The sequence below is a fragment of the Heterocephalus glaber genome, unplaced genomic scaffold (assembly GCF_053883595.1).
Source record: "Heterocephalus glaber isolate CG9 unplaced genomic scaffold, H.glaber_assembly_v1.0 deba00001687, whole genome shotgun sequence".
Classification (NCBI taxonomy): Eukaryota; Metazoa; Chordata; class Mammalia; order Rodentia; family Bathyergidae; genus Heterocephalus; species Heterocephalus glaber.
This window is the reverse complement of record NW_028258412.1, coordinates 13,256,082-13,273,441: the sequence shown is the minus strand read 5'-3', so window position 1 is coordinate 13,273,441 and position 17,360 is coordinate 13,256,082. Positions and strand designations below refer to the sequence as shown.

The following is a 17,360-nucleotide window of genomic DNA, read 5'->3' as shown; positions in this document are numbered from 1 at the left end:
ACAGCACTCTCAGGAGAAAAATAAAAACAAGAGGCCTGGCCTTTGTGTCCACCCTAAGGAAAACAGCTGATGGGCAGTGTGCTGAGCAGCCATCCAGACAGCTGACAGGGCCTGGGCTCAAAGGCGAATTCCTCTCCCCTCCTGCACACCCGATTCCTCCCACCCTAGACTGGGGTCAGCCAGGCGTGGCTGCTCCCCTGGGAGCTCAGGCCAAGGAAGTGAGGCAGCCAGGACCCAAGCAACAAGACAGCCTATGGAGGAAGGTGGCAGAAGTCACAGGTGGCGGTCTCTGTCCACTGCAACCCTTCCTCAAGCACCTATGAGGCCCCTTCCCAGAAGAAATACCTCTTGCTGCACAAGAGCTGCAGATCAAGGAGCTAGGAACTGGGTTTCCACTCATGGTTTTGTCTTATTATAGCTATGCAGCTTTGGTCTCAGTGTTCTCAATTTGTAAAAGACAAGTAGACATGAAAGCAGCAGCCTTAGGGAGATCTTACAAGAGGTCTGTTGTGAGGATGGGACAAATCTAGGCATGGGGAAGTACTCCATAAACAGCAAATTTCAATTCCTACAATCCCCTCTGCCAGGACACTCTCTTTCCTTTCAGAGACTAAGTCAGTTTCCTGGCCCTAAATGGAAGACCGACCGTCAGAAGACAGGAATTCCGGACTTTGATTGTGAACTCTACAAAGAATTTTTTCAGTCCTTCAAACAACATCAGGACTGTCCAGAAGCAACAGAATCCCACCACCATGTTAGAAACTAACTCTGCTCCCTAGTTTCAACTGGGAAAGCCCTGAGACTTTCAGATCCTGATGCAAAGCACATCCCCCAGCCTCCTGTCAGCTTAATTATTTTTACGTGAAAAAAAAATACCTGCCTGAAGCCAAGCCAACCTTCAGTGTGCTGGGAAAATGGGTGCCAAGCCTGACCCAAAGGCAGAACTATGCTTGGCAGCCATCACATTCTGCAAAACAGGCAGGACCCTACACCAACCTCTCTTTCAGAATCTCCCAGGGCCTCCCTGATCCCAGTCCGTCTGATGAATCTGCTTCTCAGAGGTTGGGACAGAGGAGGCATAAATGGTCACACAAGCTACCCACAGTCCAGAGAGGGAAGACAAGGCTCCTACAGAGAAGAAACCCACCCCTCCTCCCCGCCCCAGCATCCCCAGCTCAGAGACATGGGACAGAGAGAGAAGCAGTGAATCCTCCGCTATGGGAATCACACCACTCACTAAAGTCATTCCTAGAACCCTGGCATGAAGCCCCTTGGGTTCAGAATCCACTTCCAGGAGATACTTTCGTCTGCCTGAACTAACACCAGATCAAGACTGGACTGAAAAGAGCACCCTCAGGGCTCCATTAACAAGAAAACAGTAAAACTCTGTTCTGGGGACCTGTCTTCCTTACCTGTGTGGCTGCCAACAGGGCCTGACGCTGGAGGTGGGGGACCCTGCCAGCCAGGGCCTGTTCAGAGATGGCCGTACCTCCTGGCCTGCCTTCCACTTCATTCCTCTGGCATTTCACCAGGATGGGGGAATGGAGGGGAGAGGCATGACTCCCCAACTTGTCTTGTAGGTTTACAAATGAAGGAGAGGCTGGTCTCGGGGTGGATGGCTAGTCAGGTCAGGGAAAATGGAATGATCGGTCCATGAAACGGGGTTACCAGACTGGAAATGAGGGGTTTAGTGGAGTAGACTGGGAAACTTGTCATTGAAACGGGGGTGTGGTCATCACAGGCTCATCATTAGCTTGTGAATCTGACTTGTGAGATGAAAGCAGTGGGCTCCAAGGGACTACTCCTGACGTGTGGGGGCCAGTATGTGAAGTGGGGGGCCTCCCTGGAGGGGGAGGAGCGAGCCCCAGAAATGAAGGACCAGCCCACGACACCGTATGAAGCGGCAGCTCCCCGAGTTGGGTGGTTGATCTGTGTGAGGTGGGGGTGGGGAGCGGTCTGTGAAGTGAGGGTCTAGTACCTGAGGAGGTGGTCTGGTGCAGGGAGCGGGGCCCCGTCCTGAAGCGGACGATGTGGGTTCCTGGGAGTTAGCTGGTGCCTGGGCCCGGGACAGGAGATGAGGGTGGGTCGCCACAATCGGGGGTGCCAAGGTGGGGCCGTCCCCATGCGGAGGGTGGCCGCAGTGAGGACGGCTGCAGGGCCGGCCTGGCCTGAGACACAGGCCCAGCGCGGGATCCCAGCCCCGCAGAGCCCGGGCCGGCAGGGACAGGAGCAGGAGCCCGGGCTGCCGGAGGTGGGATCCCGCGGACCCCGCCGCTGGCTCCCGCCCCCCCCCGGCCCGGGACCGCGCACCCCTCGCCGCTTCTTCCCTCACCCTCGGGCTCACTCACCGAGGTCGTCCATGGCGGGGCTGCGGGTGTCGGGATCCGGCTCGGCGTGACGTTCTCTGCCCGTCCCGGGGCCGCTGCTCTCCGCCCGGCAACTTTTCCGCCACCAGCCTTGGCCCGGAACAGAACGCGCCGCCGCTGCGCGCGCCCGCGCCCGCCGCGCCCGCCGCGCCCCGCCCCCGTCGCGCCCGCGAACATCTGGCCCCGCCCCGCGTGGGCTCTGGCCACTCCCCTCGCCCCGTGACAAGCTGACACGCCTCTAGTGGACGCTGGCCACGCCCCCCGCCTACCCAGGGGGCCGCGCCAAAGTCCGGACTGGGGGCGACGCGGGGCGTGGCTGTGGCGCCCCCTGGCGGACGAGTGGGCCTGCGGGAGGCCTCCAGGCCCTCAGGCCCTCCCGCTAGTCTCTGTCGTTCAAAGTCACTTCCTGACCTTCAAACGGACAGATGTGTCGGTCCATTCATCAGTCACTCGGTCATCATATGCCTCCGTGTCCACTGGAAAGTCTGATTCTCCCAGTAGGTCCCCTCCCGGGAGGACCCTAAACCAGTACCAGGCAAGGGCCGGATCCTTTGGAGGACATTTCCTGGGGTTGCCCTGTGGACCGTGCAGGTCACAGACCAGCCTTTGAGCCCAAATCCAATACTTGTGAGGTTACATATCTTTTAGTCTTCACAAATCCACTGTCCCTAGAGTCTTTGCCAAGATTCTGCACAGGGTGGAAGGGTCCCCAGATGAGCTGTCAAAGGGAAAACGGCAGGAAAGTCACACGCAGGGTACTCAGAAATTGCATAATAACAGCTATTTCTTGAGTGTCTGAATAGACAAATACTATATACCTATTATCAAATTAATTCCCACTGAGGTAGTTATTAATTGTCCTTCCTCACACTTTAGGATAGGTGATGGTAGTTGGCCAATTTTACGTTGAAATGCTCTGCAGACACAGCTTCAATCTCTCCCTGTCCCTCAAGAATCCAGCCACCAACTCCCTCTGTGTCAGGCTAGGCTCTCCAGAAAACAAATGCTGAGATAAAGTTAGGGGCAACACCTGTGAAAGAGAAAGGGCAATGAATAGGGTCAGGTAAGAAGACTCACATCTGACAAAGGCAGGCATCCCAATGCGCTTGGGAGGCTGAAACATGGAGATCACCAGCAAGACTCCGTCCCCACAGGCTGGGGATTTAGCTCAGTGGTTTTGCCGCCTGTCTTGCAAGCGCAAGGACCAGAGCTTGATCCCCGGCACTAAAAAAAAAAAAAAAAAAAAAAAGTCTATCATCATTATTTTGGGGCTTTCAACATAAAACTGTTCGATCCCCAGTACCAAAAACAAAACAAAACAAAAAAATTTCCTGACTCTTGTTACTATTATTTTTAGCAACTAGAAGCACTCATCATGATTATAGCTAAGTAAGCTGAGCATAGTGGTGCACATCTATAATCCCAGCACTCAGGAGGCTGAGGTAGGAGAATTGCTGCAAGTTCGAGGCCAGCCTGGACTAAATAGTAAGACCCTCCTCAAATCGAAACAAAACAAAATGGTTATAATTAAGTAATTCTTATGTACTTGCTGTTTGTGTCTGTCTCCTGCTCAATTCTAGACTTCAGAAAGATGGAGCTCACTTGTTTGCTGCCCTATCCCTGGCATAGGTCACAGCACATAGTAGGTGCTCAGTAAAAACACATAAGGTGAATAACTTTATGTGTGTGTGGTTCTGGGGATTGAACTCAGAGCCTTCACGCTCAGCTGCATCGCTGTGAGACAATGTCTCCTTAAACTGCTAAATTGCTCAGGCTGCATTCAAACTTTTGATCCTCCTGACTCAAAAAATTTGGAAAAGGGTTGGGGATGTAGCTCAGTGTGAAGGCCCTGTGTTCCAGTACCATTTAAAAAAATTAAAAAGTAAATGAAGTTATAGTCTGAATTCTTTGGGGGAATGAGGAGCTGGAGGAGTCTGGATTTTATTTGTGGGTATCGGGGAGAAGTTATTGGGGATTGAACCCAGGGCATTGCACATGCTCAGTAGTGCTCTACCACTGAGCTACATCCCCAGCCATCTTTCTTTTTTTTTTTTTTTTCTAAATAGATTCTTGCTATGCAACCTTAAACTCACTATGTACCTAGCCAGGCTGGCCTCAAACTGATGGTAATTCTCCTGCCTCAGCGTCCTGTGGTGCTGGGATTACAGGGATGCACCACTCCCACTGCCTGTCTGTCCGTCTTTCTTTCTTTCTTTCTTTCTTTCTTTCTTTCTTTCTTTTTTTCTTTTCTTTCTTTCTGTACTAAGAATTGAATCCAGAGAACACTGAGCTCCATTCCTGTCCCCCTACGCCCTTTTTTGTTTTGTTTTTTGTGGCACCAGGTATTAAACTCAGGACCTTGTGCTTGTGAGGCAGGTGTGGCACCACTGAGCTAAATCCCTGGCCCCCTTTTTTGTGTTTTTCAAACAGGGTCTTGCTATGTCACTCAGACTGGTCTTGAACTCACAATATAGCCCAGACTGACTTTGAACTCATGGTAATCCTCCTGCCTCAGCCTCCTCAGTGCTGGGATTACAGGTGGACACCAGCATGCCAGGCCCACCAGCCCTTTTTAAAATTTTTATTTTGAAGAGTTGGAGGTGTGCCCCCCTGTTAGAACACTTGCCTAGTATGTTTGAAGCCCTGGGTTCAATTCCCAGTGCCACTAAAATAAAATAAATTTTGAAGCAAGACCACTAAGTTGCCCAGGCTAGCCTTGAACTTGTGATCCTCCTGCCTCACCCTGAGTAGCTGGGATACAAGCACGCCACCACATGCTGCTGAGGTCTAGCTTCTTTGGCTCAGTGTAATATTTGCAAGATTCCTCCATGGTGTGTGTGTATTAGTTAGTTGTTTTCCCTTTTTGCTGTGGAGTAGGACTCCATTGTATGGATGAGCCAGCACTTGCTGCTCCGTTATCCTGGTGATAAACATGAAGGTTCTTTCCCAGCTTGGGCCGTGATAAATACAGCTGCTATGAACATTTGCGTAGAAGTCTTTGTGAAGACATATGGTTTCATTTCTCTTGGGTAAATACCTAAGAGAAGAACAACTGGGTTGTAAAGTAGCATTTAAAAAATGTAAATTCAGTCTCATCAGTCCTGGTTTAACCACTCCAGTGGTTTTCCGTTGCACTTGGAATAAAACAAACTCTTCACAAGGGTCTCCAGGGCTGTGCCTCAAATCCGCTCCTCTTCACTCTCCCCAGGTTCACTGTGCCTCCCCTCACACTGGCCTCCCCCTGCTTTATATCCTCCAAGCACAGAAAGCCACTTCTGGCTGTAGGGCCTTTAAAGTTTAGGGCCCCCTTGCTGGAATGTTCTTTGCAGAGATCTTGGTATCATCTCTGTGGATTCTGGACATTGCATCTAAAGTCCTCCTGATGCTGGGGGTGGTGTTGCCAATCTGTAATCCCAGCACTCTGGGAGGATTGCAGGTTCGAGGCCAGCTTGGGCAATTTAGCAATTGAGTAAAACCTCATCTGAAAATTAAGAAATTAAAGGGCTAGGGGGCCAGGGATTTAGTTCAGTGGCACAGGGGCGCCTGCTTCACAAGCACAAGGTCCTGAGTTCAATTCCTGATACCGAAAAAAGAAAAGAAAAGAAAAAGAAATTAAAGGGCTGGGGATGTAGTTCAGTGAGAAAACCTTGGGTTCAATCTTTAGGAGAGAGAGAGAGAGTCCCAGAGACATAGCTCAGTGGTAGAGCATATTCTTAGCATGTGCAAGGCCCTGGGTTCCATTCCTAACACAAAAGAAAAGGGGGTGGGGATTGAAATGAGGCCTGCAAACTGTTTTCTGGAAAAGCACTAATGCCGCAGGCCGACCTGGTTTTTGAAGAACTCAGGCTGCAGGAAGAGCATTCCAAAAGGAGGGGCTGCTGTTCAGAAAGGTATGCTGAGGGCCCCAGAACGGGAGCAGCAGGATTGAAGTTTATCTCAAAGAGGAGTCACGTGGCCCATAGGGTGGAACCTAGCAGAAACTTCAGACCTCAGGGGCTACCTCTAGTGTTCAGCAATTCCAAGACAGAAAAAGGTTCGGATCCCGGCTCTGCCAGCTGCCAACCTCGCAGTCTTGGGCCTGATACCTCATTCATCTGAGCCTCTGTTTTCTTTTTTTTTTTTTGCCTCCATTTTCTTATCCAGAAAATGGGAGTGAGGTAGGTCTGTGTTCTGGAGCAAGTGGCTTAAGCACTTTGAGCCTCAGTTGCTTGAACTGCAAAATCTGGATAATAAAGTGCACACTTTCCGTGCTTGTGTGGATTCAACAACAGCAAAAATGGATGAAAACGGCTGAGAAACTGTAACCTATAATTTTCATCAAAGAGCCAGCTGCCAGGTAGTGGCACACACCTGTAGTTGAGGCAGGAGGATTCCCAGGAGTTGGAGGCCAGCCTGAGCTACATAGTGAGTTGAAGGCCAGCCTGGACTACAAAGCAAGACCCTGTCTCAAAAAACAAACAAAAAGTCATCAAAGTATCCAAGAGGGACCTCAAGGCTAGAAGAGAAAGAGACAAGTTTGGAGATTTATCCAGACACCAAAGGGTTGCAGAATCCAGGTTGTGATTAGTAATAATTATTATAACATAAAATTGTTTATTATTTGAAACATTTATTAACATATGAGTAGCAAAATATTAGGTCTTTTTTTTTTTCTTTTGGTAATGGGGCTTGAACCCAGGCCCCACTACGCTTTATTTTGAGACAGAATCTCCCTAAGACTGTCCTCAGACTTGCTATTCTCCTCTCACCTCAGGCTCCCAAATACCTAGGATTACAGGCATTGTAAGTGCAGGCCCCTGGTGACTCCAACACATGCCTTGGGAAGGGCTTGGCTGCCTCTGAATTTGGGGGAGCACACAATCTGAGTCATGTCTACTTAAAAATCTTTGTAACATCTGCAGGGCATGATGCCACACACCTGTAATCCTAGCATTCAGGAGGATGAGGCAGGAGGATTGCTGAGAGTTCCAGGCCAGCCTAAACTATATGGCAAGACTCTGTCTCAAACAAAACAAAAACATCTGGGACGAGGATTTAGCTCAGTGGTTCTGCTGCCTGCCTCGAAAGTGCAAGGACCTGAGTTCAATTCCTGGTAGGAAAAAAAAAAACAAGAAAAAAACCCCAAAACATCTTTGTGTCAACAGAATATACCCAATGACTTCTGACTTCATTAGAGGACCCTGTGCCATGTGCCTCTTCCCCAGGTCTGCCTACTTCTTCCACAGAAGATGACTTTTCCCCCATTGCTGGGGATTGGACCCAGGCCCCTGCACATGGGAGGTACACACTATACCACTGAGCTTCAGCCCCAGCTGAGAATAACTCAATTCCTCCAGACCCCTGCAGGAGCTGAAACCACTGTTAAGAGCCCTCCTACCCTCTGTGTCCTGGCTATCTTCTGCTCTCCTTCAGTTCAGAGCTTGCCCCGCTGCCTCCTCCAGGAAGCCTTCCCTGACTGCCACCCTGGTTGGAGAGTTGACTCTGTAACTGCCCACCAAAGCACTTCACCAGGTCCCAGGCACTCCCTGGACCACTTCTCCTGTGGAATCTTATTTAATACCCACAAACACTCTGGCAGTGGGTCTCATCGTTGAAGGTACACTGGAATCACCTGGGCAGCTTTGAAATATATTTTGTCCAGACGCAATCTGCAGACCTTCTGATTTAATTGATCTGGAATGTATTCTGTGCATCCATATTTTTATTTATTTATTTATTTTTGGTTTTTTGAGACAGGGTCTCGCTGTGTTGTCCAGGCTGGCCTCAAACTCATGGCGATCCTCCTCCCTCAGCCTCCTGGGTGCTGAGATTATAGGTCTGCACCACCACATTCAGCCTAGGATTTTTTATTTTTTATTTTATTTTTTGTACCGGGGATCGAACTCGGGTCCTTGAGCTCTCGAGGCAGGCGGCAGAACCAATGAGCTAAATCCCCGGCCCTTTTTTTTTTTTTTCTGTCACTATGTAGTCCAAGTTGGCCTTGAACTCTCCATGATCCTACTGCCTCAGTGTCTCAGAGTTTTGGAATTACAGCCATGTGCCACCATGCCTGGGTCTAGGCATCAGTTTTGTTTGTTTGTTTGTTTGTTTGTTTTTTGGCATCAGTATTTTTTTTTTTGGTACTGGGGATTGAACTAGGGACCTTGCGCTTGTGAGGCAGGTGACAGAACCACTGAGCTACATCCCCAGCCCTGGCATCAGTATTTTTAAAAGCTCCCAAGGCTATTCTCATGAACAGTCAAGGTAGAGGCCCATAGACCTCGGAGACAGATATGATCATGACTCTCTTTTTTATTTTTATGACTCTTTTTATAGCCATGAACAAGAGACATAGAGAGATTAAATGAGAATGGCATAGGGTCACACAGTCAGTGGACAGTGTGGATTTGAACCCAGAAAGTCTGGCTGTCCTGGAAAAGCCGAGCCTGGTGGAATAGGGCTTGTAGTTCCAGCATTCTCGGAGGCTGAGGCAGGAAGATGGTGAGTTCAATTTAGAGACATAATGAGACTCTGTCTCAAAATAAAAAATAAAGGGCTGAGAATATAGCTTAGTGCACATGCCCTGGGTTCAAACTTCAGTAATAAAAAAAAAAAAGGATGGGCCAGGGATTTAGCTCAATGGTTCTGCCGCCTGCCTCCCAAGCACAAGGACCTGAATTCGATCCTTGGTACCAAAAAGAAAAAAGAAAACACTCTCATGGGCCAGAGATTTAGCTCAGTGGTTCTGGCGCCTGCCTCACAAGTGCAAGGTCCCAAGTTTGATCCCTGGTACCAAAAAAAAAAAAATGGACATGAAAAAAAGTCACAGAAAAAATAATCAATTGCCCTCAGGGTTAATTTCCCCAGTAATGGAGAAATCTTGGAGCTGTGTGGCAGCCCTGTTCTGAGACAGACACGGAGGGGCCCTCAGGCGTGGGATATTTTTAACCTAGAAACTGGCGATTCTTGCAAACATCCTGTAGGGACTTAAACACTGAGACACTGAGCAGACTGTTTGGGGTCGAGGGGCCCCTTCACCACCGAGTAGCCTCCAAGGTGGCTTCTGCATCCCTGGAGCCTGGAGTGCAGGCAGGCTGGGGAGACCAGTGGGTGGGTCCATCTAGGGCAGCATCTCTGGGATGTTTCCTTACAGGGTGGAGGGGGAGAGGTCAGTTTGGGATGACTCAGATTCTTCCTTCCTCCAAACCAAGGTTACCTCACCCAGTCCAGCCTCTTTTCCATACTCCCTGCCTGGAAAAGAGCAGGAGGGCAAACAAGTGTAGGGTCTGGACTTCAGAGCCAGGGAGCAGCTCAGGACAGTGGGGAGGAAGTCGCCTTCCTTCCCGGGCTCTTCCCCAAACCACACAAGCCACAGGAGAGCTGTGCAACAGACACTTCTGAACACACTAATCAAACATCGTCTCCATCTTTTCATACAGCTGTTCAAAATGTCAAAATAGGGGTAGCCCTCCAAACGCAAAGTATACATGGCCCTTGAGCAGGCAACCCCACCTTTAGAAATTTCCTCTAGAAATAGCCTGCCGGTGGGGAAAGATGATACAGTCCCAAGAATGCACTGTATGATGGGGGAAACTGGAAGCAACCTATGTGTCTATCCACAGGGGACTGAATAACGTTGGCAGGGTTTATCCACACAGAAAGAAAGGGGAGGTGAGTGAGGACACGGAAAATGTGTCCAAGATGTACGGTTTAGCAGCAATAAAGAGAAGTATCAGATCTACATGTAGAGTATAATTGTTCATTTTTTTTGTCATACACTGGGAAACTTTAATATCTAGAGATTAGATATTATAAAATTAGGACTCATATGTCCAGTATATACACTGTATATACAGTATAGCAAAGTTAAATGAAAAACATGTAACATAAGAGCAATGGATAAGCTGGAATTTTCTACCATACACTTAACTGAAACATCTTTCACAATTTCTTCTCTCCCACCTCCTTCAACCCAGTAAGCAAGTACAGACGCTATACTGTTCAGAGGTGGTTTAACCATTCTATTTATTTATCTTATTTATTTATTTATTTATTTTGGTACTGGGGATTGAACTCAGGTCCTTGTGCTTGCACAGCAGGCAGCGAAACCACTGAGCTAAATCCCCGGTCTAACCATTCTATTTTTTTAAAAAAACATTTTTTTAACTTTTTTTTTTTTTTTTTTGGTACCGGGGATCGAACTTGGGACCTTGCACTTTCGAGGCAGGCGCCAGAACCACTGAGCTAAATCCCTGGCCCTTTTAAACTATTATTATTAGCCCCCACCCCCATACTGAGAATCAAACTCTGGACCCTGTGCTTGCCAGGCAGATGTGGCGCCACTGAGCTACATCTTTGGGGCATTGACCATTCTATTTTTTTTTCCAACTGAGTTAGTCTTTTTATTCTTTTTTTTTTTTTTTTTTTTTTGGTACCGAGGATTGAACTCGGGACCTTGCACTTGTGAGGCAGGTGCCGGAACCACTGAGCTAAATCCCTGGCCTTTTATTCTTTTTTTTAAACTTGTGCTTGCGAGGCAGGCAGCGGAACCACTAAGCTAGATCCCCGGCCCAATCTTTTTATTCTTTTGGTTATCTCTTCCAGGTTAACCACTTCCACTTTAGGTGATGAAATACGTAAGGCTCCACTTCAAATGCTGTTACTTCTATGAACATGGTCTTTTCCCTTTCACTGCAACTCACAATTAAAACTTTGATTCTTGTCTTATATTCCAGTCCCAGAAGTAGTTTTCACTGGAGAAGTTATCTGAAGACGGTTTTTTGCTTTCTAGCAGTGGTCTGTGATCCCCCTCTCTCTTCTCCACATACACTATGATGGATTTAGTTTATACAAGTACTAAACTAAGAGGCATTCTCTCTTTTTGGGGGGGGTGGATACCAGGGATCAAACTCAGGACCTTGCGCTTGTGAGGCAGGCATGGCACCACTGAGCTAAATCACTGGCCCAAAGAGGCATTCTCTCAAATAAATTTAAATGTGCTTTATTTTTAGACAGCTTACATGACATGTTTTGTTTTTTTCTCTAAAAAACAATGTCTTCACTCCAAATAAATCACAATCAACATAAACAAAACATTCAAGATGGCATCAGTTCCATTTGTCTAAACTCCTGGTGTTGGGCTGGGGATTTAGCTCAGTGGTTCTGCCTCCTGCCTTCAAAGGGCAAGGACCCGAGTTCAATCCCCAGTACCAAAACAAAATAAAACAAAAACAAAAACAAATAAAATCCTGGTGTTTTATGGATGACAAGCTAGTTATGACAAGTAATAGATCCGAGGTAACCACTGAATCCATTAACATTTTTCCATTTCTAAACCATCCTTAAAGAAAATCATAAAAGGGGCCGGGGATTTAGCTCAGTGGTTTTGCTGCCTGCTGCACAAGCATAAGGACCCAAGTTTGATCCCTGGTACCAAAAAAAAAAAGAAAAGAAAATCATAAATGGGGTCAATATCATCCTCACGGTAGTCCAGGAGAGGAAGCATGCCATCTGGATTCATGTTCGCACCAATAAAGAAGTGATAGTTTTTGTTGTTGTTGTTGTGGTACCAGGAATCAAACTGGGACCTTGTGCTTACAAGGCAGGTGGTGGAACCACTGAGCTAAATCTCCAGCCCTAAGAACTTATAGTTTTTGAAATTAGTAAGGATGTGCTTGATTTGTTCTGTAGCTGCTGTCATAAAAGATTTTGCTCTTTCTGGTCTTTGTTCTTCAAGTTTGTCTTTGATTGATTTCATATCATCTTTGATGGACTTCTTGTAGGCCTCTTTTGTGAAGCTGGCTTCCTACAAGTGATGGTTCATGACCGTATCAACACCAGCGACTACTGTGCTTCTGGTACCTTCACCCTCCGGGCCTTCATTGGAGGTGTTTCCACCAATGAGTGAGTCATCAGTGTTACTCTCTGTTCTACTGAGCATCTACCCCTCCACCCCCAGGAACAGCCCTTCCGTGATCTCCTGGATTTTGTAAATGTCAGAGAACATCTCATCATGGCTGATGAGGACCAGGTAGATAATCATGATAGCAGCTGAAAGGAGACGTGGCCATGCTAGCTTAGCAGGAGCCCGGAGCTCAGAGCAAGCGAGGTGCAACCAGTATGGCGCTGGGTGTGTGTGTTTGTGTCTCACTATGCAGTTCAGACTTGTATTATCATTTTAGGCTGGCCTTGAACTCAAAGCAATCCTCCTGCCTTAGCCTCCTGAGTGCTAGGATTATAGGCCTGTGCCACCACACATGGAAAAAAATATTTTATTTTGGCAGCACCTGCAGATGGGGCCCAAGGCCTCACGCACGCTAAGCAAGTGCTCTGCCACTGAGTGCTTCCCCACCCTTTCTTGTTTTTTTTGGTACTGGGGATCGAACTTGGGACCTTGCACTTGGGAGGCAGGCACCAGAACCACTGAGCTAAATCCCTGGCCCCCTCCAACCTTTATCTTGCCAAACTATTTAACCTGAACCTAATCAGACTGCAAGGTGTAACTCCCACTTTTCAATAAATATAAGGGGCAGAGGAACATGCTAAATACACAATGGGAACACAATTAGATGGAGACAGAATGTGGGACATTCTATAAGATGATTGCTTGTGCTAAAAAAAAAAAAAAAATCAGTGCTAGACATTGTGGTGCATGTCCATAATCCCAGCACTCAGGAAGCTGAGACAGGGGATCAATGTGAGTTTGAGGCCAGCCGGGCTACACAGTGAGTTCAAGGTCAGCCCGAACTACATATGAGATCCTGGGGGTGGGGGGAGTGTCATAGGCTGAAGGTGCAGCTCAGTGGTGATGACTTGCCGAGCATACACAAGGCCCTGGTCCAATTCCCAGCACAGAGGAAAAAAAAATCAATGTAATACAGACAAAGAAAAAGGCAGGGCAACTGATATAGATGTGAGGAGGTGGCAGATGAAATGCAAAATTGTACCGCTGATACCAACAAAGGTATCTTTCATTTCATTTTGAGACAGTCTCGATACATAATTCAGGCTAGGCTTGAACTCACTATGTAGCCCAGGCTGGCCTCGAGCTTCTGGCAATCTTCCTGCCTCAGCCTCCCAAGTGCTGAGATTACAGGGATGCACCACTACACCTGGCTATGGCAGGATCTTTTGGCCCAGACATGGTAGAAATAAGATTAGGCCAGGGCCGGGGATTTAGCTCAGTGGTTCTGCTGCCTGCCTTGTAAGCACAAGGTCCCGAGTTCGATCCCCAGTACCAAAAAAAAAAAAGAAAAGAAAAAGGAAATAAAATTAGGCCAAACATTGAGACCACACCCACTTTTGCACAGGCAAAGTTTTATAACGGGTGGGGAGCTTTGGCCAAATTGAGACTTTGGCTGAAGGGACTCAGCAACTGGTAGAGAAATTGATCAAGTGGCTGCTCACAGAACAAAGAGCACACAGGTTTGTATTGATTTGCTGGAGTTGCGGCTAAAGTCTGATAATTCCCACTAGCCAGTAGCATGGTACCAAAAACTTTCTTCTTGGGGCAGACTTGGCCTGGGTGGTCAGGGTCAGCTCCTCCTAGAGGCTGTTGAATGTTCATGTATCTGGCACCATCATCCTGTTCTAAACATCCTGGCCTTGAGAGGCTGGACCCTGTCAGAGCCCAAGGGCTGCAGATGTTTGGGCTTTAGTGGCTTCTGGAGAAGCACAAGACTGGGGACAGAAAAGAGTAGAAGGAAAAAGAAAAAGAAAACACATAGAAGCTCCAATGGGGAACAGGTCAAGTTAGCCCTGTATTAAAGCCTTGGTCAAAACATTTTCCAATAATCACCATGTCTGTGTAACGAGCTGAGGAGAATCTGAGCCAAAGGTTAAGGTAACAAAGGGGACGGACCCAATGTGAAGACAGAGGTGCCACGCCGTTTATCCATTTTACTCACTCATCAGACCTCTGAAGGCTGAAGTGAAGGGTCAATGTTTTTCAGCAAAAGAGGCCTTCGGGGCTGGGCATGGGGGCACATCCCTGTAGTCCCAGCACTCTGGGAGGCTGAGGCAGGAGGACTGCAAATTCCGTTTAGCAATTTAACAAGATCCTGTCTCAAAATTTAAAAGAGGTTGGGGTGGTGGTGGCTGGAGATGTGGCTCGGTGCAACAGCCATGAGTTCAATCCCCAGTTCTGAAAACAAACAAACAAAAATGTCTTTAGATCCCCAGGAAGTAATACAAGTAACTGTTATAATTGACATGCTTAATTAGTTTCCTTCTTCTTGGTAACAGTTTCTCATTCTTTGCAAACATTCTGCTTCTGTGGTTTGATCAGGGTCTCAGAGTGGTCTGTTGCAACCTGCCATGCTACTGTGCTCAGGAGCTTATTTTGTCATCCTAGCCTTCTGTCCCACCACTGTCACACCATGGTGGACTCAACTCTCTCACAGTATTCTCACAGAATAACTCATTATTTCACTCCAGAAAATAATTTGGCAGTTTCTTACACAATTGAACATGCACTTGCCATATGATGCAGCAGTCATACTCTTGGGCATTTATCCTAAGGAATCAAAAACCTAGGTTCCTCTGGGTACTGTGGTGCACACCTGTAATCTCAGCACTCAAGAGAGTGAGGCAGGACGATGCTGTGAGTTCAAGGCCAGCCTGATCTACAAAGTGAGACCCTGTCTCAGACAAATAGACAAGCAAACAAACACCTAGGCTCACACAAAAATTTGTACAGGAATATTATCAGTTTTGGAGGAAGAAAAGGGGATAAAAAAGAATTTATATGTGTTATGTACATGTACCAACTCCCCACAGTGAATGTAATCATTATGTACTGTAAATATTTACCAATAAAAAATTTTAAAAGGAATATTCTTTTTTTCTTGGTATTGGGGCTCAAACTTGGGACCTTGTGCTTGTGAGGCAGGCAGCGGAACCTCTGAACTAAATCCCTGACCCAAAAAAAGGAATATTCTTAGCAGTTTTATTTGTATTGACAAAATAGTGCAAACAACCCAAATGTCCTTCTGTGGGTGAAAGGTTGAACAAACTGGTGTTTCCATGTAATGAATAATCAGCAAGAAAAAAGAATGAACTATTTATATGTAAAACCTGAATGGACCTCAAGAATATCATGCTTGGGCCAGGGATTTAGCTCAGTGGTTTCGCCGCTTGCTGCGCAAGCACAAGGACCCGAGTTCGATCTCCGGTTCCAAAAAAAAAAAAAAAGAATATCATGCTTAATGAAAAAAGTCAATTTTAAAAAGTCATATACAGCTCAGCACACTGGTGTACACCTGTAATCTCAGCACCCTGGGAAATTGTGACAGGAGGATCACAAGTACAAGCCTAATCTGAGCAATTTAGTGAGAACTGCCTCAAGAAAAGGACTGGGGATATAGCTCAGTGTGAAGGCCCTGGGTCAATCCCCAGTACTAGGGAAAAAAATGCACAGCAGTGATTGCTTGGGATTGGGGGGTTTGGGTAACGGGGAGAGATGGGAGAGGAAGAGTTGGGAGACATGAGACAGTGGGGCACGTGGGAGAGTGGGGTTACAAAGGAACACGGGGTAACTTTTGGGAGTGATTTCATGACCTGAATTATAGTGACTTATCAAATTAATGCCTTAAATATGTGCACATTACTGTATGAATGGCAATTATACATCAAATTTGTTTGTATTAAAAAAAAAAAAAAGGAATGGGGATGAGGTAGTGGTAGAGCTCTTGCCTGCATGTCCCGAAATGAAGGTAAACTGCACCGTTGGTTCTGGTAAAGTTTGCCTCTGCTCTCCTCTAGATCATTTTGAAAAAACTTTATGTGGGATGGTTTAAGAGTTCTCTTCAATTTCTGCCCATCAGTGACCCCGTATGCCCCGCGTCGTGGAAATGGAAACAGACTGCGTGAATGACGTGAATAAATAGAGTACCACACTAGGGCCGGGGATTTAGCTCCGTGGTTCCGCCACCTGCCTCGCAAGCGCAAGGACCCGAGTTGAATCCCCCGTACCAAAAAACAAAAAACAAAACAAAAAAAGCAAGGACCCGAGTTCGATCCCCGGTACCAAATAAAAAAAAAAAGAGCACCACACTAAATATAGGCTTACCCTATGATGTAAAGTTCTCAAACGTAGTACTACATTTACGCAGTGTACAAAGACTCCAAATTACAGCTCCGCCTAGAAAAATCAGCAATTTAACCATACCCTACCTACATCGAAGTAAAAATAATCACAAACCTGACCCTCAACATAGTTGAGAGTCGATAAGTATAAAGAACAAGACTATTCAAGTATTCAGAGCGGACTCGGTTACTACACTCATGATTCAAAAGAACAAAAACAATCTTTCTTTAGAAACAAAATTATTCAGTCTCCGTAGAGACTGTCAAAAATTGCCAATGCCGACTATATTTCAAGTCGTCATGGCGGGGTATTGGGAAAAGTTTTCAATTAGCAATAATCGCGCCTCGGATAAACCTCATTGGCTACGATACTGCCACTGCGCAAAGCTAACGAAAGAAGGTGCCCCTTTTGCTCTCCCACGGATAACAACTGCCTTTACACTGAGGGTGAGTGACTACCAGGGAATTTGTGTGTACAACGCATTTCCATTCCTCCCATGCGAGTACTTACGCTTGAGAGTCACTTAGCTGGGAGTTTCTCATCAGCAAATTATCTCGTGCCCACATTAAAATTTTTGAAGCAGCAAAAGCCTTTGCTTGGAACACTGGGAACTCCCATGCAAATTAACCTGACGTCATAGAGAAGGCTGGGTTGAGATATTCAGAAACAGCGGCGGGAAAACGATTGAGACGGAAAGGGTAAGTGACTTTGAAATACAACTAGCCGAGTGAAAAAAATACTATACGCGTGAAGCCGAGCGTGTCCTGTTATATGCCTTCGGCCTTTACTTCCAGCGATCTCAAAAAATGAAACAAAAAATACCAAACTAAAAAACTCAGCAAACCACAACAAAAAACTTTAAAATAAATATATATATAACTTAATAGCATGGCTTAACACCAAAGCTTTCTGAAAGAATAAACGAAAAC

The 17,360-nt window shown here is 46.8% G+C and overlaps 1 protein-coding gene and 1 non-coding gene across 9 annotated transcripts in view; both read right to left on the bottom strand.

The window, feature by feature from the left end:
- The window catches only part of Pxn (paxillin), a 64,503-nt gene extending 61,972 nt beyond the window's left edge, over positions 1 to 2,531 (bottom strand). For 3 of the 8 annotated variants that reach the window (XM_021257354.2, XM_004843676.4, XM_004843678.4), the window contains exon 1: positions 2,349 to 2,505. In XM_021257354.2, coding sequence (XP_021113013.2) covers positions 2,349 to 2,361 — 13 coding nt within the window. In that variant the 5' untranslated portion in view covers positions 2,362 to 2,505. Of the gene's footprint in view, positions 1 to 1,412; positions 1,950 to 1,978; positions 2,057 to 2,348 lie in introns of those variants that run through there. The other 5 variants (XM_087198427.1, XM_087198428.1, XM_087198425.1 and 2 more) reach the window with 4 other exon arrangements.
- Positions 2,532 to 16,678: 14,147 nt separating this feature from the next.
- On the bottom strand, positions 16,679 to 16,819 carry LOC147821996 (U4 spliceosomal RNA). Its single transcript, XR_015446360.1, has one exon. It is a non-coding gene; the product is annotated as a U4 spliceosomal RNA (small nuclear RNA).
- Between the last annotated feature and the right edge of the window lie 541 nt (positions 16,820 to 17,360).